The sequence below is a fragment of the Triticum aestivum genome, chromosome 4B (assembly GCF_018294505.1).
Source record: "Triticum aestivum cultivar Chinese Spring chromosome 4B, IWGSC CS RefSeq v2.1, whole genome shotgun sequence".
NCBI classification, from domain to species: domain Eukaryota; kingdom Viridiplantae; phylum Streptophyta; class Magnoliopsida; order Poales; family Poaceae; genus Triticum; species Triticum aestivum.
This window is the reverse complement of record NC_057804.1, coordinates 46,842,836-46,865,952: the sequence shown is the minus strand read 5'-3', so window position 1 is coordinate 46,865,952 and position 23,117 is coordinate 46,842,836. Positions and strand designations below refer to the sequence as shown.

Here is a 23,117-nt window from a genome sequence, read left to right as displayed (position 1 = left end):
GTAGTCCATTAGCGCCACAGCAACGGGATGTGGTCTACTGCAACATCACACAACTACTCCCTCCATTCCTAAATAGTATTTGTCTTTTTAGAGATTTCAAATATGAACTACCATATATGGATGTATATAGACATATTTTAGAGCATAGAGACATTCATTTTGCTCTGTATGTAGTCACTTGTTGAAATCTCTAGAAAGACAAATATTTAGAAACGGAGGGAGTATCTGACAAGTGATTGAGGCTACAGTTAATGCATGATAATTGAGCTTTACAGTCTTTGACCAGATGATCTGTTCCTCCACGTCTGGAACACCCCGCCTTTATATTGAACCTATTCTAAAATCTTTGTATCCACACCTTCCTCCAAGCATGCTCCCATCAGACCATTTGGTGGGAAGGAGTACCACCAAATACAGAGTACCGCTAGATCTTTCTCTCGAAAAATAAATACCATTGGATCCTAATTAGCGTGTGGATATCTTGGCCAAGGGTGGTAATGAAATCACTTATTTTGTGATGAGCAAGTATAACCGTTGTTTGTAACATCATAAATTCACAAGCGAGATATTCTGCAGTTGCATTTCTTTATTTCTCTTTCAGAACTGTACCGAAGGCCATCGTAAGCTCATAATGGCTGCCTGATGCATCTCAATTTGCTTTAGCAACAGCCGGTGGGATGGCTGGCCAATGTTTCTCAACTTGCTTTAGCAACAGTTAGTGATGACTGCGATTTAACCGCAGGAACCGAGTGCCCGTTCGTGGCATGGTTACTGTCTGCCCCCCAAAAGCTTGCTGTTTTGATGTCATCCTTTGTCATCAACTTAGAGTAATCCTCATGGTTGTAGACAACATTGTTCTTCCCTCCAAACTCTACAGGAAGGACTTCTGGATCAATGTGGTTGTACATTGTCTTCATGCTCTCCTCGTTCTCCTTGTACACAAAGTTGAGTTTCTGGGCTGATTTCGGGTCAATCAATACTTTGAGAACCTGGGAGCATTTGAAACATTTATAAGTTGGTAAATAAGTATGGTACTCCCTCCGTCCCAAAATAATTGTCTCAACTTTGTACTAGGTTTAGTACAAAGTTGTACTATGCTTGAGACACTTATTTTGTGACGGAGGGAATATCTTTTTTATATCGATCTATAGCTGTTTGTAAGAAAATATATAAAAGAGCTTCCTGGATAAAAATGAGACATGCAACACTACATTTATGAAGAAAAAAGGACACACCTTAAAAGAGGCCTCAAATATTTTGGGCGGATTGAACATAAATGCAGCTGAAAGTCTCTCCGGGTAATGGCTTTGCACGGTAGTCATACTCTCTCTGGAAGTCTTGAAGGGACTTCTATGGGCCAGTGTCCATCCTGTGAAGTCTATCAACAACACCATTTTGTCTTGACCTTGAGGCAGGTTGAGGACTGCATTCTCCAAGGTATATGTAAGATACTGCAACTGCCCTTCGTGAGATGATGTATTCTGAAATTGTTTCAGAAAAAAATACAGGTGAGTTCTAGGAGACTGGCAGTTCCCTAGCTAGGAACATTGTTGAGTTCTGACCTGCTTTGCAGGTCTCATTACAATCACGGTTCTCCCCTCTCTGTCTGTAAAAGGTGCCCTGTACATTTTACCTGTTTCTGCTTCAACAGAAACATCCAGCTAAATGGAAGAATAAAACAATTAATGAGGACTTTAGCTACTTGATGAATGCAAGCAAGGAAAATAGAAATAAACAAAATTACCCAGCGAATATCCTCAGGCCTCCTGGCTGCCCTCCACTTGAGACTTTCTTCCAGCATTTTTCTAGAATTGTCAACATTCCAGTTGCGGGCCTCGAGATATCTTACCAAGCATGCTTCACTGCAATATTTCTCTCCACGGGTGGACAAAGGCCCAAGTGCAGCTCTCAGTTCCTTGATCTGTCCCCAGGAGATTGTTACATTAGAGAATTGATGAGAAAATAGCAGACATGTTTGAATTAACAGAATAGAATAATAAATACTCCCTTCGTTTTTGTACACAAGACCACTATCCCATTTTTCATATACCAAGAAAATTAAGATAACTAATACATAGCACAATTAATTATGTGAAAAACCTCTCGTGATTTAGGCTGATTAAATATGTTGTATGTGGTGCCTCTTTCTCTATGGCTGCATGCAACATTTGCATTAATAAGCATCATCATACAAGGCAAAAATCTAATTGATTTTTCTCGGGAAGGAATAGAGGCATTGTAGAGATGCAAATTGTATTTTTGAAAGTGGCCTTGAACATAAAACCAGAGGGAGTACGTGTGAACCTTGTATGCTTTATACAAATAACAATGAACATTAGTTGAACCTTGTATCTGTATGCGGTTGGAGCGGGAGGCCAGGGAGGTTTTTACCCAATATGGGTGATAGCATAATCTCTGGATCGGTTCACCGCCTGCTTCGACATACTTTTCTGTTGTTGATATGCCGGTTTTTATCTTTTCTTTTGTTAGACTATGTGTTTGGCTCTATGCACCTTAGCTATGCAGAGACCGGCTGTTGTTGATAATGTATCCGCTTAATGCTACATTTTAAGTTACAAAAGCGCCCTTTATTAAAACGAAATAACAGGCACAACAGTTCTCTGTGACAAGAACTTATATTTTTTATCACTGTAGTCCCCTTACGAGCTTCTAGTCAACTGGAAACAAAAGGGCTCATAAGAAAGCTCCTGGAGGCTCTGGTTCAAAAGGGGACTATGGTGATTCGGTTGCAACATACAGGTATATGTATAACTGGATGAAAAAAATGCTTGGTCAGACATTTCACTCCTAAAATTCTACATCCTGTGATTTTGTGCAAAACAAAATCTCTACTAGTAGACTACGCGAACCCTGAATTGTTGACAAAACACTATGCCAAGTAAACCACATTTTGCAAATGGTCATTATCATAAGAGGGTTTGACCATGCTTGCAAGGAAGTATCAGAAGTACTGGATGCGGAGAGTGCGGAGGAGCATGTTCAAGGGACATCGAGTGTTGAATCTGAAGAGGTCACGAGGGCATTTGACGATGATGGACGACTACTTTGCCCCTGATGCTCTATTGTGGACAATTTTTGTCCGCGCTTTTGGATGCGAAAAAATATTTTTGATCGCCTCTACAATGGTGTCCAGGCCTATGATGACTACTTCAACTTGAAGAAGGATGTCATTGGAAAAATTGGATTCTCTGGTTGCCTGTAGTGCATGGCTACATTGAGGATGCTCGACTATGGCACAACCATAGACTCGTGGGACAAGAACCTCCGGATATCTGAAAGCACATGTGTAGTTGCCATGGTTAGGTTTTCTACTGCACTGGTCAAGGTGTTGGACTGCAGTACTTGAAAGAACGAACTGTCGCAAACACTGAAAGGTCATGGCACTCTGAGAAGCAAGAGGGTGGCCAGGTATGCTCGGATCTCTTGATTGAATGCACTAGAGATGGAATAACTGCCCATATGTTGTACACGGGCAATATCATGGCTATGTCAAGAAGCCCACCATCCTTCTTGAAGTTGTTGCATCACAAGACCTCTGGACTTGGCACACTTTCTTTGGCATGCCTGGGTCACAATGACATCAACATGCTGCAGCGGTCTCCATTGTTTGCTAGGTTGACTGAAGGAGATGCTCCTCCGTGCAACTATACCATCAATGGTCATGACTACAACATGGGCTACTATCTGGTTGATGGTATCTATCCTCCGTGTACGACCTTCTTGAAGACCATCTCCGAGCATGTTGCTTAGAAAAGAGCTCACTTTGCCCAAAGACAAGGAGGTAGAAAGTATGTGTAGAGGGCATTTGGAGTGTTGTAAGCCCGTTTTGCAGTTGTTCGGGGACGTGTAAAAATTTGGGATCCAGAGACCTTGTGGGAGGTGATGACGACTTGTGTGATCATGCTCAACATAATTGTGGATGATGAGGGTGATGGAGTTATCGGAGGTATGGAATTTGAGAACATGGGTGATCTCATCGAACTTCCGGCTCAGAACCCGATCACGTTTGAGAATGCATCAACATATTTGGCATCGAGGAACTCATGTACAACTTAAGAATAATTTGATTGAGCATCCATGGGCGTTTAACAGGGACAACTAGAAAATAAGTTGAATTCAAGTTTGACTTTTTTTTAAACTCAACTTTTGGATTTTAATATTTAAATTTGAACTTGTGTTCAGTACTCAAAGAATTATGCTCATCTATAGTTAGTTTGAGTGTTGCAGACTTTAGACAAAAAACATGGGTGGATGTTTGATGCACAGAGTTGGATGGTCGGCTCCTGTATCTGTGTCTACAGATGGGTCCGGATGCGTCTACGGATGGATAGTGAGTCCGATTTGGGGGACGGCATTGGAGATGCCCTAACTGTGGAGTTGTGCGTGCATAAAACCGAGAGTTGTTATCATGAAGAACAATATATTCCATGAGTCGCCCCCGCGTGGGCGGCCGGGAGGCCCCCAGATCCCGTCGGCCGGCCCTCCCCCTCTCCTCATCCTCCTCCCTCGCCGACGCCCAAGGGTGCGGCCAGGCGAAGCCTTGCCGTCGCCGGCGGCGGCGGGGACTCGGGCCCTCTCGCTCGTGTGGGGCTGGCGCGGGCCGGCGCCCCCGGGCCGGAGCGTGGCGGCGGGCCCGACACCACGACGGGTGGTGGCGGCGCCTCGGCGACTTTGCTCCCTCGCGGCAGAAGGCCTTGCGATCTGGTGCGTCGCGGTCGCCAGGGACGGCAGCGGCGTGACCGGATCGGTTCGCGGCGGCGCGGCCGGATCCATGCCCAAGCGTGGGCCTTGATCGCTGGTCTGCCGTCGGCACGGTGGTGGGTGCGACTCGTCGGCAGCTGGGCAGATCCGTCGGGATTCTACCCTTGTCTGGTTCTTGACAACGCGGGCAACTCCGGGGGAAACCCTAGATCTCCTTGGGATCGAGCGATGGTGGCGCTTTTGCGTCGTAGTCCCTCTTTAGGGCATCGTTTTGGAGTTTACTCCGATTGAAGGGACCAGCGACGTCGGCGGCGCACGTCTGGTGGAGCAACTGCCGATGAAAATCGCATCGACTACGGTCATGGCGAACGATTGCGGCGTCTTAGATGTCGTTCCCTTGTCGAGGCATCGTCGTTGCAGTCTGCGTCATCAGGCTCGGGATGCTCCGGGGGAAACCCTAGATCTGGGTCTTCCGGATCGGATGATGATGGCGTGTTATCGCTTTCCCTCCTGGGGGCATCGTTTTGGAGCAAGTGATGGCTGGGGGTATGGTGGAGCGGGGCTTCATCTCACACATTGATGGCGGCGGATATTGGCGGCGTGGCGCTGTGGAGGCTCGGCGTCCGATGCGCGAAGATGGACTCGCGCAGGAGGAGGTAGCTGTCTGGCGTCATGGTGACGTCGATGGCTGAGTGGCCAAACAAGGTAGAAGCCTTTATATGATCTGAAGACGAACCTGTAGAAGATGGCGGCGACGACACACGAGTGCGTCTGACCGGATTGTGCCCCAGACCCGGTATGTGGCTCGGCTGGGGCTTCCGGCTTTTGATGCTAGGCTTAGGTGAGTGGTCTGGGTAGTGGCCCAGCTAGCACCCCTTCATCATATGGATAGGAGTAGCGGCAGATGTTGCCAAGATGGTGGATTCAGGCATATTGTTGTAATACTTTGTAAGGTCCTCGAGAATAATCAATAAAGTGGCCGTATGCATCTCCCAGACGCAGAGGCCGGGGGTCATCCTTCTTTTCTAAAAAATATATATATTACATGACAAGTGAAGATCTATTACAGCAAAGAGATGAGAATAACCAGTTTGCGTCCCAACAAATGTATGTGTGAGATAAAGTGAAATAATGACCTTATTTCACATCTTTTGAGCTACTATTTGGTTAAATTAAGTTTGTAGTTTGACCATTTTCATTTGATAACAAATGCACATAAGGACGAAGCTGCGGCCACCATGAAACTTTTTATTTAACTAGCAGTCATGAAATTTGCATGATAACGGCTCCACAAGGAAACCAGAGTATGATATTGTTTTTCAATAATACCTTTGCTTGTCTTTGCTCAACATCATCTAAATCAAAATGAGAAGCCTGCTTTCTCCAAAACATGTTTTCTTCAACTCTCAATGATGCTCAACCTTGAAACAAAAAATGCATTGGAGCAAAATTAGGTAACAGTTGCCAACCCTTGTGTAAACCCACTTCAAATGTTTGAGTAGAGTACAATTACATTTTAAATAGTACTTGCAAGAAAATACCAATTTATATGAATGCATATGTATTCAAGAACTATCAAATATCTATTGAAGAACAAAAGAATTTGAAACGATGGTCAATTAGAGCAACTCCAACGGGGCGCCCATTTCATCCGCCGCCGTCCGTTTGGGTCGGCGCGGACAAAATAGGAGGCCCAGTGCGCTGACCCAAACCCAAATCGAGTCCTCTTCGCGTCTGCGCCGACGCATTTGCGGCCCAAATTTGCGCCCCAATTGCGTCGGCACGGACGCGTAACGGATGCCACACACGCCTTCTCGGTGTCCGCCACGGTCCCACCAGGCGGTCGTCCAACCGCCCGCCACCTTGCTGGTCAGATTAATTTATGACCCCGGGCCCACACGTCAGCAAAGGCGGTCGTCCTTTTTTAAGCCGACCGTGCGGCGGGGCCGTCCTCATCCAGCCCCCGTCCCCATCTAGCCACACTCGCTGCCCCGTCGCCGGCAAACCCTAGCCAACCCTAGCCACCCCAGCCGTGCCAAATGGGGCTCTTCTTCGGCGCCGGCAGCAGTAGCAAGGCGAAGGGCAAGTCGCTCGCCGTCTCTTTCCCCGCGGAGTTCCTCCCACCTCTGTCGGCGCTGACTCGCTGCCTCGCTGCCAGAGGCAGCGCGTGAACGTGCCCGTGCACCAGGCGGAGTGGCACTGGCAGCACCGCGTGCCTCTGCCGTACCCCGACGCCACCCTACCGCACGATTGGCATCTGGATCCGAAGAGGATCCCAGTGCCGGCGGCGCCGCGGTCGGCTAGGGCGCACGCGTAGGAGCTGCGTCGCCAGCAGGCGCTGCTGACGCTGGAGCAGCGCCGCGATCCCGCCTACGCCTCCGACTCGTCCAACTGGGCGAGCTGGTTCGCCTTCGAGCACGAGGATGCGAGGCGACGCAGCGTGCACGAGGTCGACTGTAGCCTGCCGTCGCCCCGCTCATCGTCCGTGAGGAGGACCAGGCGACGAAGGATGCCTACCAGGCGACCCTTGCGGCGGTCTACCGGGAGAGCGAGAAGGACGAGCGACGCAGGGCGGCCGCGGTGGAGGAAGAGGAGGCTCGGTACAAGGCGGCCATGGCGCAGGCCATTGCCCTCTTCGCGGTGGGCGACTGCGTGGTGCCGCCGGTGGCCCCGCCAACCCCTCCCAGCTGCCTCGTCAAAGCCGAGCCGCAACCGGAGCCGGAGCCGGAGCCCATCGAGCGCTACTCCTAGATGGGAGTAGTGCGCGAGTGGGTCAGCGCCCCGCCGGTCTGGATGGGGGTGACGCCGGCGCAGGAGACGGCGTACCTCGAGCAATGGCGCAAGCGATGGCTGGCCGAGGAGCGCCGTCGCGGACAGTACGAGGAGATGCTCGAGCGTGACCTCGAGGAGGAGCAGCGCGAGGCCGAGGAGGAGGCACGTTAGGCCGCGACAGCACAAGCGGCCGCACAGCCCCCGGCGTCGGCACTGCCCGCGGCCGACATCGTCGCCGCCTGGAACACTGCGTTCCCCTGGGTCGGCCCTGCACCAACGCTCATCGACCTCACCGACCCCGAGGAGGAGGACGACTCCGCCGCCTAGGGCAGCGCGCCGCCTCGTAGTTTAGGTTGTTTTTACTTTTATTTAATGCTAATGTGTGGACGTGTGGGCTATCGCCGGCCTTCCTGGCCGGCTTTAATGTTTAATTAAGTTGTTTTTATTTTAAATATGCATGCATTGTTTTTTTTATCGGCACCGTCAAAATGGGTCGGGCTAGCGTTGGACGCATACGCCGACACAAACGCGAAAGCGGACGTCTGTGTCCGCCTGGCCGACCCAAACGGACAAAAAGCGGACAAAATCGCCGTCCGTTTGTGTCGGCCGTTGGAGTTGCTCTTAATATACATGCTTTATTCTGCACAATTGATATGAATGCATATGTATGGAAAATATAATTTCTTGTTTGACCAGACTTTCAAATGTGTTTATAGTGGCTTTTGAGAGAAACACAAACCTAGACAGGATGAAATAAGGGTTCATACTAATGTTAGGTTCATCATGCAATAATTTTCCACACTATAAGTATTTGATGTTATAGATGTTAGCAATTTTTCCTATAGGCTTGGTCAAATACAGAGAACTTTGACTTAAGACAAAGCTAATTCAAAAGATTTGAAACGGAGGTATTAGTTCGAATTCTAGTGTGCTACTCCATTAATTTTGTCTGTGAGCATGTGAGGCCCGCATGTCAGTTCTATCTTCTTCCTCTAAAATTCTCCATGGAGGATCTAAGATCAGGGGTTGGGGGGGGAGGAAGGTGGATGACGGCACAGAGCCCCCACTCCTGTCCGTCCTCGCTCTCCCCGCAACGGCGCTCCCCGCCGTCGTCTCCAGCCTGGAGGCCGCTGCCCAGTGGAAGGCGCGCAGCTACCTCCCCAGCGCCGTCCCGTCGGCCTGGTGGTCACGCAGGGTCCCCTTCACCCAGCCGCTGCCGCCGGCCGTGGACTCGGCAAAGGAAGAGGAGGTGAGAAGGTTCCCCCGCCCCCAGCGCGTGCGGGTGGCTCCATCTCTCGATCCAGGCACCGCCGATGGGGCGTGGTACCCTCTGCAACGCCATGCTGTGATGTTCGTACTAGCTAGCAGAGTTACCGTGACATGAAACAGAGAACTACGAATTCTTGATGGATGGTTTCACAGAGACAAGCGCAAGATTTGTCAATCACCAAGGGCAGGGAATATGTATAACCCGAGCACGAGAAGTTCAATACATCAGCAGAATATGAATGGGACAGAAATCCACCACAACAGTTCTCAATCCAGCAGCAAGACAGCAAGAGCAGGAAATGAAAAGTGGATCAAGAAAAATCTCCGTACGTACCAGGATCGACCACGAGAGGAGAGGAGACGGACCGGGCCTGCGACTATGACCAATAACGCGGGATTGCGAGATTCACCGACGCAATGCCGGCAAGACCTGCACAGGCGTCGCCGGCTGGCGTTATTAAAATTTAAAAAGAGAGGCGCCGAGAGAGTTGGACAGAGGGAGGAGATGGGCCGAGGAAGCAACACCGAAACGACGCGGTGGAATGGATCTGGATCTGTGGAATCACGCTGTTGCGGTTGAGTGTCAGCTGAAGCGTTTTGGTAACACGCCGCCATGCCGGCATCGCTGAAATGCGCCAAAGGGCTTTGAATTCTTTAGTGTGTCAAATTGTTGGTCAAGGGAATATGGAATTGTTGTAATAACTATTTTTGTAACATCACAAGCGAGATATTCCGCAGTTACATTTATTTATCCAAACATCCGCAACTTATATCGATGCATTCCTCTTTCAGAGCTGTACCAAGAACTGTCACAATGGCTCACTGAAGCTCCTCAACCAACTTCTGCAATAACAGATAAGATGGCTTGCCGATGTTCCTCAACTCGCTTTAGCAACAATTAGTGACGACTGCGGTTTAACCTCAGGAACCGAGTCCACGTTGACGACATGGCTAACATCTGCTGCCCAAAAGCTTGCTCTTTTGATGTCATCCTTTATCATCAACTTAGAGTAATCCTCATGGTTGTACACGACATTGTTCTTCCCTCCAAACTCCACAGGAAGGACTTCTGGATCAATGTGGCTGTACATTGTCTTCATGCTCTCTTCATTCTCCTTGTACACGAAGTTCAGCTTCTGGGCTGATTTCGGGTCAACCAGTACTTTGAGAACCTGAAACCATTTGAAACATTTAAGTTGGAAAATTAGTATGGTACTTATTCGTATCGATCTATAGTTTTTTTTTCAAACCAAAGAGCTTCCTGAATAAAAGGAAGACATGCAACAGTATGTTTTATGAAGCGGTAATGTTCAAAGACTACACCTTAAAAGAAGCCTCAAATACTTTGGGCGGATTGAACAGAAACGCAATTGAAAGCCTCTCCGGGTAATGGTTTTGCAGGACATTCATACAGTCTCTGGCAGTCTTGAAGGGGGTTGCATGGGCCAGTGTCCATCCTGTGAAGTCTATCAGCCACACCATTTTGTCATGACCTTCAGGCAGGCTGAGGACTGCATTCTCCAAGGTATATACAAGATATTGCAACTGCCCTTCGTGAGACGATGTATTCTGAAATTGTGAAAAAAAAATTATACAGGTAAGTTCTAGCAAGGATAAGCAAGCTAGAAACTGGCAATTCTGATTTCTGAAGCTAAGAACATGTTCTTTTAATTTTAAGCTAGAGTTCTTTCCTGCTTTGCAGGCCTCATTACAACCACGGTTCTCCCCTCTCTATCTGTGAAAGTGGCCCTGTACATTTTACCCGTTTCTGCTTCAACGGAAACATCCGGCTGAAATGAAGAATGAGACAGTTAATGGAATGTTAAGCTACTTGATTAATGCAAGCAAGGAAAATGAAAAGAAAACTATTACCCAGCGAATATCCTCAGGTCTCTTAGCGGCCCTCCACTTGATACTTTCTTCCAGCATTTTTCTAGACTTGTCAACATTCCAGTTGCGGGCCTCGAGATATCTTACCAAGCATGCTTCATCACAATATTTCTTTCCACGGGCAGAAAAAGGCCCAAGTGCAGCTTTTAGTTCCTTGATCTGTCCCCATGAGATTTTTACATGAGAGCGTTGATGAGAAAATAGTAGGCAGGTTTGAATTAACAGACTAGAATAATAAATATGTGTAAAGCCTGTATGCTTTATACAGATAACGATGAACAAAAGTTCTCTGCGACAAGAACTAGTATTTTTTTTATCACCGTCCGTAGTCCCCTTACGAGCTTCCAGTGAAGTGGAAATGAAGGCTCTGTCTCAAAAGGGGACTACGGTGATTCGGTTACAACATACATATTACAGGTAGATGAAAGAATGTGTGGTCAGACATTTCAGACTCCTAAAATCTACAGTGTGGGATTTTGTGCAAAATAAAATTTAACTAGTAGACTGTGTGAACTCCGAATTGCTGACAAAAGACTATGCTAAGTAAGACACATTTTTTCAAAAGACTACCAGAGGGTGATATGTGATCATCCTTTGCAAGGAAGTATCTGAAATACATTATACAGCTGGAATGATCCATTTATATTCCTTTGAGCAGAACAACATACACAAACTGCAGATAACTTTGTAACCGCGGAGTTGTCTGTGCATAAAACCAATCATTATCATGGAAAAACAAATATTCCATGAAAGTTGAAGACAGAATGACAGAAAATTAACTCATAACACAAGGACTGAGAATAAGCTGATTGGGTCACAATAAATGTATAGTATGTATGCAGAAGATAAGCTGATATAATTCCCCTTTCTTCTTGATTTACCATGACATGATCTTTCGGGCTTCTACTTGGCTATATTACAGTTTGACCATTTTCATTTTATTATAAATGCAACTAAGGCTGAAGCCCGAGATAGACAAATGCAGCCACCATGAATTTTTTTACCTTTTCTTTTTCTTATCAGGCGGTCAATATTGTAATTTATTTACTAGAAGCCATAAAATCTGCATGCTAATAGTTCCACAAGGTAACGATAATATGATAATTTTGAAAAATACCTTTGCTTGTCTCTGCTCAGCATCATCTGAATCGAAATGAGAAGCTTGCTTTTTCCGAAACATGTTCCCTTTAACTCAATGACGCTCAACCTTTAAACAGAAAAGGTATTTGGAACAAAATTAGGTGATAGTGGCCAACCGTTGTGCAAACCCACTTCAAATGTTCGAGTGCAGTTACATTTTAAATAGTGCGTGCAAGAACAATAAAATATCTATTGAAGAATAACAGAATTTGAAATGATGATCAATTAATGTACATGCATGATTCTGCACAATTGATATGAATTCATATGTATCAAAAATATAATTTCTTGTTTGACCAGACTTCGAAATAAGTTTATAGTGGCTTTTGAGAGAAACACAAACCTAGACACTAGATGAAAAATATCAAGACTCTGAAAGTTGGTTGCAAATCCAATGAGAGATGCTTGATGCTATCTCACATTTCTTTTGGCACTGTAAAAACTTCAATCACAACACTATAGAACGGCAATTACAGTTGCTCACAAGGTGATAATAATATACCCCTGTTTCAAGTTCTAGCTTTGCCCTAATTCAAACTTCTTTAAGTTTGACCAAGTCTAGAAGAAATATATCGACATCTACAACACCAAACTAATTTTGATACATTCATCATAAAATATATTTTCAAACTATACATATTTGATGTTATAGATATTAGCATTTTTTCTACACGCTTGGTCAAATATTGAGAAGTTCGACTTAAGACAAAGCTAGAACTTCAAATAGTTTGAAACAAAGTGCGTAAATATTCATACTCCAAAGTATATATGTCCGAAGATTACCAAACAATTACTGTGAATATTCATACTCCAAAGTATATATATCGTACCTACCATTACTGTGAACTCTCACTAAATTATAGACCACAAATATTCGGACCCCATTTCAACATAAATCAATAAGAGCATTAGCTTCAAATTGTCTCTATCAGTGCAAGGCGATGGTTGCATACTTCCCCTATTTGCTACTATCATGTACCAGTTCAGTACGTACACCAGCCAAATGTCAATCCCCATTGACGTGGGCCTAATCACTGTACCAGACTATGATACGCAAAACACCAGCAGTTCACTCAATGAAAAGGTACAACCCCTATTAAAATCTGCTGTCAATCTCCTGTAACGCTACAAAACAGAAATTGAAGGGACAAAAGGTAATGACAATATACCCCATCCATTTCAAATAATTTGAGTTTGATCAACATCTATAACACCAAATTATTTTCTTTAGATTCATAATAAAATATATTTCTGCACGATATATATTTAATGCTGTGGATATGAGCACATTTGTATATGAACTTGGTGAAATATATCAGCACATTTTTCTATAAACTTGACTCCGAACAAAGGTATAGCTTCAAATAATTTGAAACAGAGGGATATTTAGATTTCTAGCCTATTAATGCATGGTATACTTTGTGTGTCAATATTCGTATTTGAGACTACCAAACAATTAATCTTACCATATTGTCAGGTCTGAATGGATTATAGACCACAAATATTTTCGCATAATAAATAAATAAGAACAATGATTTTATAATTTGTCTCTATCAGCACAAAACGATGGGTGCCTCGTTCCCTTATTTTGCTATCATGTATCAATTTGGTACGCGCACAAGCCAAATGTCAAGCCTGTTAACATCGTCCTAATCACTGTACCAGACTATAACACGCAAAACAAGCAGTTAGCTCAATGGAAAAGTACAACCCCTAGAGAGATCTGCTGCCTCCTCTAGAAAAAATGTTTTTAAAAAAAAAAAGGAGGATTACCCCCGGCCTCTGCCTCCTGTGGAAACAATGGTGACATCTGTCAAGCAATGCTACACAAAGGCCAAGTAAACCTATGGTAGTTGTAACATGGCACCAGGTCGGATCGCAACATCCATTTTTTCAAATCACGTGGCCGCGAAATGTGCCTAAGTGGCAAGTGTTATTGCTCGATCAACTTTGACCTCTGAGGGAAAAGTTCGTGGAAGCTGAAGGTTCAACACGTTACTTTTATCATCTCGATGCGCAGAAATCCCAGATCTCCCAAGACAGCACGAATCAGACAGAATAAGGCTAAAGATTTCTGAATACTTAAGTCTCTATTGTTGGTGCTACGCAGATTTCCCCCCTACAGGATGTTCTGATGTTCATGGTTTCATACACGTAGAGTTACAGTTACGTGAAACAGAGAACGACGGATTCTTGATGGATGGTTTCAGAGAGACAAGCGCAAGATTTATCAGTCACCAAGGGCAGGTATTACAACCCGGGCACGAGGAGTTCAATACATCATCGGAACATGAATGGGCAAGAATCCACCACAGCAGTTGTCAATCCAGCAAGAACAGGAAATGAAAAGTGAACAAAGAAAAATCTCCATGCGTACCAGGATCGACCACGAGAGGAGAGGAGCCCCCGGCAGACGAACCAGACCTGCGAGGATGTCCAAGAACCGGGGTTCCGAGAGTCCCTGACGCAATGGCGGCGAGACCTGGACGGGCGTTAAGAAGAGAGAGATGTCGAGACGAGAGAGTTGGGCTGGACTTTTCTTTCTCCTCAGTCTTGAGTCCTGACCTCTCGGGTAGGGAGCGCAAGAATAATCAAAGAGAGGGAGGAGATGAGATGGGCCGGGGAAGCAACGCGGAAACGACGCCGTGGCGGGGAAGGGGCTTGTGGACGATGAAGCGCTTTGCGGAGTGGTTAATGACTTGCGCCAAAGGGCTTTGGATTCTGACGGGTGGGATCGGGTCCGGTGGCAAACTTTCCTAGTAGTGGACATCGCACCAGATGTGTAACGGGACCCCCCAAAATATCGTCTCTTTCGGCACAGAAGAAGGCCGGCAGTCCCGAGAACGGCGTTTCGGTGCCCGGGTGCATCTGCACCTGGTCAAAAAAAAAATTCGTAAAAAATTTAAAAAAATTCAAAAAATTCCAAAAAAAATTGGATGGTAGACAATTTGATGCGTGAGGTACGCTTCAATTTTCAAAACATTTGGACTTCTGTGCAGCTCTCAGCAAAAATGACAAATCAGACCAGAACAGTATATGAACAGTACACATTTTTACAGACCTCCAATTTGTCTTTTTTTGCTGAGAGCTGCACAGAAGTTCAAATGTTTTGAAAATTGGAGCGTACCTCACGCATGAAATTGTCCACCACACAAATTTTTTTTGGAATTTTTTGAATTTTTTTAGTATTTATTTTGATTTTTTTCGTGAGCGCAGGTGCAGATAAGCTCGGGTTCAGATTCGAATTTTCCAGCAGTCCCTTGCTATCAAAAAAAAAAAAAAAACTAGTAAATCCGCTAGCCAAGCCACTCTTCGTCTTCCTCCGTCTCCCACAACCTTAACTTTAATAGGCTAACAGCTATGGCCAGGTCTCCCATATAGCTCCAACTATGCGGTATGTGCACATCAACGGCACCCTAGAGGAAGCCGACAGATTAGACTTAAATTTTAGGTCTAGGAGACACCAATGAACATCCAAAGCCTCGACACCCACTTCTGTCCTTGAACACTTCATGGGTGTCCCCTCTCTTGGCTCGACCATTGTCTCCGCAAACTTTGCCTCACAATCCTAGTCACTCCGACAAGATCACGAGATTGATTATGAATTGATTGTGAGTTTGCAACCAGAGAGAAAAGCAGCTAAATATGAATATTAAAAATAGATAATGGACATGAGGTTTCCCTGTGACCATCATCTTTTCATATATATATGGAGTTTTTTTTTGCAGGGGATATATATGGAGTTACTTGGGGAAATTAAATGGTAAAAACAAATTAAATTAATATTCGTGAAATGGCAGCTGCATATTACAGATTTAAGTGTAAAATACAGATGGAAGACAGCTAAATAATAGGTGAATTATTCTTTAGTGTTTCAAATTGTTGGCCAAGGGAATATGGAACTGTTGTGAGACCACTTGTTTGGGGATATACTAGTAATAACTATTTTTGTAACATCACAAGCGAGATATTTTGCAGTTACATTTATTTATCCAAACATCCTCAAGGTATCGATATATTCCTCTTTTAGAGCTGTGAACCGTGACATTGGCTCGCTGAAGCTCCTCGGTTTACTTTTGCAATAGCAGGTGAGATGGCTCGTCGAGATGTTCCTCAACTTGCTTTAGCAACGATTGGCGACGACTGCGGTATAACCTGAGGCACCGAGCCCCCGTTTACGGCATGGCTACCATCTGCCGCCCAAAAGCTTGTTGTTTTGATGTCATCCTTTGTCATCAACTTAGAGTAATCCTCATGGTTGTACACCACAATGTTCTTCCCTCCAAACTCCACCGGAAGGACTTCTGGGTCAATGTGCTTGTACATTGTCTTCATGCTTTCCTCGTTGTCCTTGTACACAAAGTTGACTTTCTGGATCGATTTCGGGTCAAGGAACACTTTTACAACCTGAAACCATTTGAAACATTTCAGTTGGAACATCAGAAACACAGAATATAGTCGTAGCTCTTTTCGGTAGTCTTTCTGAACAGAACCAGAGTAATAAAGGGATGATCGATGTTCAGAGGCGGCACCTTAAAGAAAGCCTCGAATACTTTGGGGGGATTGAACAAAAACGCAACAGAAAGCCTCTCAGGGTAATGGTTTTGCAGGATATTTGCACTGTCTCTGGCCGTCTTTATGGGGGTTGCATTGGCCAGTGTCCATCCTGTGAAGTCTATCAACCACACCATTTTGTCTAGACCCTGAGGCAGGCTGAGAACTGCATTCTCCAGGGTATATATAAGATACCGCAACTGCCCTTCATGAGACGATGTATTCTGAAATTGTTTAAAAAATATTACGTAGGTGAATTCAAGGTTAAGGAAGCCATAGGCCCACAAGAAACAGTGAGTGCTTACCTGCTTTGCAGGTCTCATAATAACGACAGTTCTCCCTTCTCTATCGGTGAAAGTTGCCCTGTACATTTTACCTGTTTCTGCTTCCACAGAAACATCAGGCTGAAATGAAAATGAAAACAATCAAAAGAATGTTTGGTTACTTGACTGTCTTTGAAAAGAAATCACTTGAGCATTGCAAGGAAGAAAAGCGCATATTTACCCAGCGAATGTCCTCAGGCCTGCTAACTGCCCTCCACTTGAGACTTTCTTCCAACATTTTCCTAGACTTGTCAATATTCCAGTTGCGTGCTTCGAGATACCTTGCCAAGCATGCTTCACTGCAGTACTTCTCGCCACGGGCAGACATAGACCCAAGTGCAGCTCTCAGTTCGTTGATCTGCTCACAGAAGATTGTTACATGAGAAATGGACGCAAAAATAGCATATATGTTTAACGAAAGATGCAGATACCAAAGGGTAGTTTTGTCTTTGACAAGAACTACGGGCTTCCATATTGATATTGCTTACGGGCTTCCACTTAACTGGAAACATCTAAAGAATTCATAAGAAAGCTCCTGTAGGCTATGGTACGGAAGGGGGCTATGTTGTATCGGACTATCAGTTACAACATACATTTGTATCAAAGCACATGTAGAAAAGCTTGTGTAGTCAGACATTTCACACTCCTAAAAATGCTAAATTATGGGCTTTTGTGCAAAACTAAATTTCATTCAGTAGTCAATGTAAGATCTGAACGGCCACAAAAAATTATGAAAAGATACAGTACATATTGTCACAGTATCATTCCTATCACAACATAAGATGTGACCATCCTTTGAGAGGGAGTATGTCAAACTATTTGTCTCGCAACAAATAGATAATATATGGGTGATTACTTACATGTATCTGGCTTTGGTCTTCATTTACTAAGCCAGAACCATTCAGGCTACTATGCTATGTTCAGGTTCAAAGTTTTGCACATTTTAACTTGTTTAGATATGCATATGAGATGGAAGCTTGGTAAAAAGCTGAAGTTGTCACACTGAAACTTTTAAGTTTTTCTTTACCTTTCCCATGTTAATCTCATTTTCTTTTTCTTTTTTTGGGATCGTATTAATATTGCAGTAACAACTACATTAAGAGTATTACTGGTGCATATGTTATCAACGTTCCTTGGAAAGAAACTAATGAATCCATCAACATTGTATATATTAGTAGTACCTAGAACATGTACTTTACATGGTAATAGTTCTACAGAGTAACCAAAACCTGACTTTCAAATAGTACCTTTGCTTGTCGCTGCTCAGCATCATCTGAATTGAAATGAGAAGCGTGCTTCCTACGGAACATGATGTCTTCAACTTACTGTGGCTCAACCTTCAAATGCGAAATGATGATAAATTAACACACACGTTAGATTAGTAAAGATTGAATTCAAATGTATTTTTTTTGTCTGAACTTCAAAATAAATTCATCGTGCTTCTGAGAGAAAGTGGTTTCAAATCAAGTTGGTGCAGGTCAGAGATCATGTAGTGAGATTCTTGATATTATTATATGTTTTCTGCCAAATTACAACAGTTTGCAGATAACACTACAAAATGACAATTGACAAAAATGACCATAATAATGTTTTATATTTCTAGTCTTCTACTACAGAATCTTGCAGAATGAACAACATAAGTCAGCTCTTTTGTGTGCCAATGCAAAGATTACCACACTATAAGGTCTTACCATCCTGATAAGTCTGAATGAAGCATAGACCACAAGTATTTGGACCCATCTGAACAAGCAAAGCATACATAAGTGCATTTGCTCTACCTACTGTCTCTGTCGCCGAAAAAGGATGAGTGCATCTTCCCCTTATGTTCCATCACTCATCAATTAAGAGGGTCAGAAAAGTGTTAAGCCTACAAAGGTCACGTCCTAATCAACTGTCCCAGCAGACTACAACAGGCAAAGACAAGTGACCGTACTCCATGAACAAGTCCAAGACCTCTAGCAAAAGTTGCAGAGCAATGCTACACAGCGGACAAGCAAAGCTACGACAGTTCTACGCCGGCACCCCGAACCAGATCGGCCTAAAAACATCTGTTTTCTAATCACATGGCAGGGAAATGTGCGTGAGGTTTCACATGCTGCCACCGTGAGTGGATCGCAGCACGATCCGCGGAGCGTGGAGGAATCCCTGTTTTCTACTATCAGTAGCTGACAAGGACAGGCAGAGGGCGGCCTTTATTAATACTAGTAGTTTTTTTTTGATAATCTTAATACTAGTAGTTAATTGTTAGGGCGGCCTTAATAGCAGCCCTGATGCAACTCTGACTTGTTAATTGTCACCCCAACTTTGACTATTAACGCAAAAGGTTGTGGAGAGATGAAGGTTTCGACATGTTTAATTTTATCATCTACTGTACATAACTCTGTGTTGGTTCGTAGACCTTCAGGAAAGGAAGCATAAAAAGATTTGGGAGTCCCTGAATCTGTACTGCTGATGCTAGCATGTTTATTTCCTTCTCAAAAGATGCTTGCAGAGTTACAGTATACAGTAAAATAGCAGGGGTTTCCACATGAACAGAGACTGATGGATTTCAGGTGGATGGTTTCAGAGTTTGAGACACAAGCACGGGATTTACCAATCGCCAGGGTGGTTCAGTATCACCGGAACATGAACGGGAAAGAACCAGCTGAATAATTTTCCAGGCAGGTAGCAAGAACAAGAAATGGAAAAGGAATCAAGAAATAAGGAGAAAAGTTGTCCGTACCTGGAGAAGAGGCCCCAGGGAGAAGACGAACCGGACCCGCACCTCGGCAACTCGGGCTCCGAGAATCACCCACGGAACGGCGGCAAGGAACTCAACCTCGGTGCTCTCCTCCTCCTCCTGCCGTGTCGGGGCGCAAGAATAAACAACACGAGAGAGACAGAGGGGGAGAGGCGGACTGACTGGGGAGGCAACGCCGCACCAACGCTGTGGAATGGAAATGGAGGTTGCGCGGAATGAATCACGCGCTTGCGATGAGCCGGGGTTCGGGGGAGCACGCGCACGCCATTGGAGGGTCAATTTTGTGGTTAGCCTCGCCGGGAGTGGGTTATTGCTGCGTCGCCGGTGTCGCTGACCTGTTTGGGTTGTCTGCTGCTCTGGTCGCGATGAATCGAGCCACGGGTGCGATTTGCAGGCTGCTGCCGTGAAACCGACGGGGCGTGGTACACAACTGCGGACCGCGCCGGAGACGTTCGGCACTGCTACTCTTTTCAACGAGATTGTATTTTTTTTTCCTCTCTTTTCAACGAGATTGTAGATTGCATAAAAGAGACCGATCACCTTTCGAGATTTGTGGTGGACAATCAACCGCATCATTTTCCCTATATTTATGCCCATATTCATGAGATGGGATAAAAACGCTAGCACCCACCCGACCGATAACTCCCGGCGCGACTTGACGACTTAAGATCCGAGCTTGATTCAACGCACACAGAGCAATTCTTGACCCAACCGGTTTGCAGCATGTGTCATGTTGCACACTTTCGAGCTTAACTTGGCTCATGCCGCGGAGAGTTCCACGGCCTCATACACATGGAATGTGGCCCGGTGCACCGCTCTTCATCTTTGGCTTGTCCTCTGGTCTCTTCCACACACTTTGTCTCTCCCCTGCCTTATCCCTTCCTGCTCATGTCATCGTGTAGCTCCCTTGCTTATCTCGTTTGTATACGGAGTCAGTTCTGATCAGGTGCGTAGGGCCTGCTGTTGGCTCGCGTAAGGCGAGAAATAGGGGAGAAAACAGTGTCTAGCCGGCTCATTTAATGCGCGGAGATTGAAAAAGATGGGGAAGAAAGAGTGCACCCCAAGTATCGAGCCCCTGGTCGCGAGGGCAAACATCGGCACAGCTAACCACTATGGTCGCTTGGTTAGTAGTAGGATCGCAACCTACTAGAGGCGGTCAGAGCCGGTTTTCTCCCTTTTTTTTCTTTGTTTTTTGTTTTATTTTCTTTATTTTTTTTATCTTCTCCATTATTTTTTTCATTCTACATTCTTTTATACATGATCAACATTTTTTCAACTACTTATTCAATATTTTTTGATACTTGTTCAACATTTTTATATACATGATCAACATTTCTTCAAACACTCGTTCAACATTTCTCGGATACTCGTTCAACATTTTTCAACACTTGTTCAACATTTTTCAATACTTGTTCAACATTTTTATATACATAATCAACATTTTTCAAATACTTATTCAAAAAATTTATATACATGATCAGCATTTCTTCAAATACTCGTCAACCTTTCTCAAGTACTTGTTCACCATTTTTCAAATACTCGTTCAACATTTTTTAATACTCATTCAACATTATTTCAAATACTTGTTCAATATTCTTAATACTTATTCAACATTTTTAAATACTTGTTCAACATTTTTTAAATACTTATTCAACATTTTTCAAATACTCGTTCAACATTTTTAGGACTAATTTTCTGTACTCCTAAGAGTATGTACTCCCATCTTTAATATACCTCATATACATGTTGATTATACCTCTTTATCATTCTCAATATACTTCATTAAATATTCTAAAATACCTTATTATGAGTTTCGTTGAAAAATTATCATTTGTGGCGTACTTTCTGTAATAGACTTTTTCACATATAAACAAATCAGTATATACGTAAACCTTTAAAAATATGTAGACTCACATGAATTTTTCATGAAAAATAATAAAGAGGCATAAAAGATGCATCTATGTGGTATATAATGAGCGGGAGTACGTACACCCACGGGTTTACAGACATTTTCATATATATCTATACTTTTCTTTATCTATATCTATATCTATACTAGTTTAATGCCCATGCGTTGCAACGGAACAATAAATTTTCATGTCATTCATCATTATTGTTGGTGTTCCCACCTTGCCAGTTTTATCGCCGTCATCAGCAAACACAGTCAACTCATTGCTCTCCGTCAACGTTGGTTGAGGAGAAGGTCCAGAACCGTCCTTCATTGCCCTAACAAGCCCACTGCTAAAAGCACTCGGCCATAAAATAGTCGACATACATACTTATCATCACGAGTAAGACAAAATGTATCTCCATGTTCTCAATCAAAGCTCGTATAGCTTAAGGGATATTGGTCACAATGGCACCAAACAATAAATTTAGGCATAGAGATCAAGAGTTGTAGACATGGTTATAAAAATATCTTGTACTTCAAGAGGATGTGTTCGGCAAAATAGAAGAATTTGTGTCGTATGTGGCTTATTACCACACTGACAAATATTGAATCACCAAACAAGCGTACATAGTGAACCATCGAAAGCTTGACATATTAGCCCATAGAATTTACACCACATCCAAAAGTCAAACAAGGTCCACGAGAAACAAAAAATTATCAACAATCAAAGAGCATACAGCGTCTCTGACACATGTATGTCGATGCATTTGCTCAGTGGCTACAGAATAACACATGACTATAGAAACATTTGTCAAAGTGTGATTTACCGTTTCCCCTGCATAGTCATGTTTCTCTATGTCACATCTACTTCTCCACTCCGGCCTCCTTAAAAAATTGAATCCTTATAGAACCAAAATATATGAAACTCACAGTATATATCTTTCAACAAGCATCTGACTTATTTTTCACGGTTGTGCCATTCCTTCTCCATCTGATTTCTCAATTTTTTTCTATCTATGTAACAAAGCATCAATCATCATGAGAGAAATCAACACAGAACTGACCCACTATAAATTATCAACCAGGGGTTCCGAGCATTAAAGTGACAGTAATAGTTAGCATTTGATGAATTATAAGAGTAGAAGAGTATAATAAAAAAGTAAGAGAAGAAAACATACTATATTTAGATTCTTTCATGATGGTGAAATTTGAAGGGTTGATTGTCTATAATAATTTTCTACAATTAGGACCATCCAAAGGGTGTAGCTAACAAGTCAAAATTATCCCAGTTAGTAATGCAATGGATGTCTTTGCCTTGCTGCTTCTAGATAGTCTTATTCTAAGACAAGTTTGTCTCTAAAATCCACCAACATAGCTTGATTGACAAGCAAGCAGCAAGCAAGCCTGGTCAATCAAAATCATACAAAAGCTTGGTAATTCAAAATTTGACCCTACCCACAACAAAGAAAATAAATGATTCATCGTCTCTTGTTATGATCTAATTTTCCTAGAAAATGATGTTGTAATAGGTAGTTCCTCAAATATTCTCATTGCTAAAAGCACAAAGATACTACTTCTTACTTGGGAAACATAACTTCAAATCTGAAAGTGCTATGACAACAGAGCAAAATCCGAGGAATGTGCTTCACCTTCAAATCAATACAACACAAAAGAACTCCTCAAGATCCTGCGAAGTATTAACTGAGGCATATAACTGAAATAACTTGAGCAGAAAAACCCACATGAAGTTAGTGCTAAGCCATACATTCAACCTTTGTGTTTGACACAGAAAAAACTCAAAATAAATAGGTACCTT

At 43.7% G+C, this 23,117-nt stretch overlaps 3 protein-coding genes across 3 annotated transcripts; all 3 read right to left on the bottom strand.

The window, feature by feature from the left end:
* Positions 1 to 492: 492 nt before the first annotated feature.
* LOC123090922 (phosphatidylinositol transfer protein PDR17) lies at positions 493 to 9,361 on the bottom strand. The gene is made up of 6 exons (XM_044512278.1): positions 9,098 to 9,361; positions 6,052 to 6,143; positions 1,745 to 1,921; positions 1,563 to 1,661; positions 1,236 to 1,481; positions 493 to 989 (listed from the first exon to the last, which is right to left on the bottom strand). The coding sequence occupies exons 2-6, from the start codon at positions 6,112 to 6,114 to the stop codon at positions 696 to 698; spliced, it is 879 nt and encodes a 292-aa protein (XP_044368213.1). The 5' UTR covers positions 6,115 to 6,143; positions 9,098 to 9,361; the 3' UTR covers positions 493 to 695.
* Positions 9,362 to 9,430: 69 nt separating this feature from the next.
* LOC123090921 (phosphatidylinositol transfer protein PDR17) lies at positions 9,431 to 14,466 on the bottom strand. The gene is made up of 6 exons (XM_044512277.1): positions 14,171 to 14,466; positions 11,771 to 11,860; positions 10,636 to 10,812; positions 10,455 to 10,553; positions 10,087 to 10,332; positions 9,431 to 9,935 (listed from the first exon to the last, which is right to left on the bottom strand). Exons 2-6 carry the CDS (start codon positions 11,831 to 11,833, stop codon positions 9,642 to 9,644), a joined length of 879 nt encoding a protein of 292 aa, XP_044368212.1. The 5' UTR covers positions 11,834 to 11,860; positions 14,171 to 14,466; the 3' UTR covers positions 9,431 to 9,641.
* A 1,088-nt stretch (positions 14,467 to 15,554) lies between these two features.
* LOC123090920 (phosphatidylinositol transfer protein PDR17) lies at positions 15,555 to 19,848 on the bottom strand. The gene is made up of 7 exons (XM_044512276.1): positions 19,592 to 19,848; positions 19,393 to 19,509; positions 17,918 to 18,007; positions 16,852 to 17,028; positions 16,653 to 16,751; positions 16,326 to 16,571; positions 15,555 to 16,200 (listed from the first exon to the last, which is right to left on the bottom strand). The coding sequence occupies exons 3-7, from the start codon at positions 17,978 to 17,980 to the stop codon at positions 15,907 to 15,909; spliced, it is 879 nt and encodes a 292-aa protein (XP_044368211.1). The 5' UTR covers positions 17,981 to 18,007; positions 19,393 to 19,509; positions 19,592 to 19,848; the 3' UTR covers positions 15,555 to 15,906.
* Between the last annotated feature and the right edge of the window lie 3,269 nt (positions 19,849 to 23,117).

What these genes read in the sequence shown, in the direction of transcription:
- LOC123090920 (XM_044512276.1), bottom strand. Translation starts at nt 17,980, where the DNA reads ATGTTCCGTAGGAAGCACGCTTCTCATTTCAATTCAGATGATGCTGAG. An exon ending in GGCCTGAGGACATTCGCTGG is followed by an intron (nt 16,752 to 16,851) that starts GTAAATATGCGC and finishes TTTTCATTTCAG; the next exon opens with CCTGATGTTTCTGTGGAAGC. An exon ending in TATTCGAGGCTTTCTTTAAG is followed by an intron (nt 16,201 to 16,325) that starts GTGCCGCCTCTG and finishes AAATGGTTTCAG; the next exon opens with GTTGTAAAAGTGTTCCTTGA.
- LOC123090921 (XM_044512277.1), bottom strand. Translation starts at nt 11,833, where the DNA reads ATGTTTCGGAAAAAGCAAGCTTCTCATTTCGATTCAGATGATGCTGAG. An exon ending in TAATGAGGCCTGCAAAGCAG is followed by an intron (nt 10,333 to 10,454) that starts GAAAGAACTCTA and finishes TCACAATTTCAG; the next exon opens with AATACATCGTCTCACGAAGG. An exon ending in TATTTGAGGCTTCTTTTAAG is followed by an intron (nt 9,936 to 10,086) that starts GTGTAGTCTTTG and finishes AAATGGTTTCAG; the next exon opens with GTTCTCAAAGTACTGGTTGA.
- LOC123090922 (XM_044512278.1), bottom strand. Translation starts at nt 6,114, where the DNA reads ATGTTTTGGAGAAAGCAGGCTTCTCATTTTGATTTAGATGATGTTGAG. An exon ending in TAATGAGACCTGCAAAGCAG is followed by an intron (nt 1,482 to 1,562) that starts GTCAGAACTCAA and finishes AAACAATTTCAG; the next exon opens with AATACATCATCTCACGAAGG. An exon ending in TATTTGAGGCCTCTTTTAAG is followed by an intron (nt 990 to 1,235) that starts GTGTGTCCTTTT and finishes AAATGCTCCCAG; the next exon opens with GTTCTCAAAGTATTGATTGA.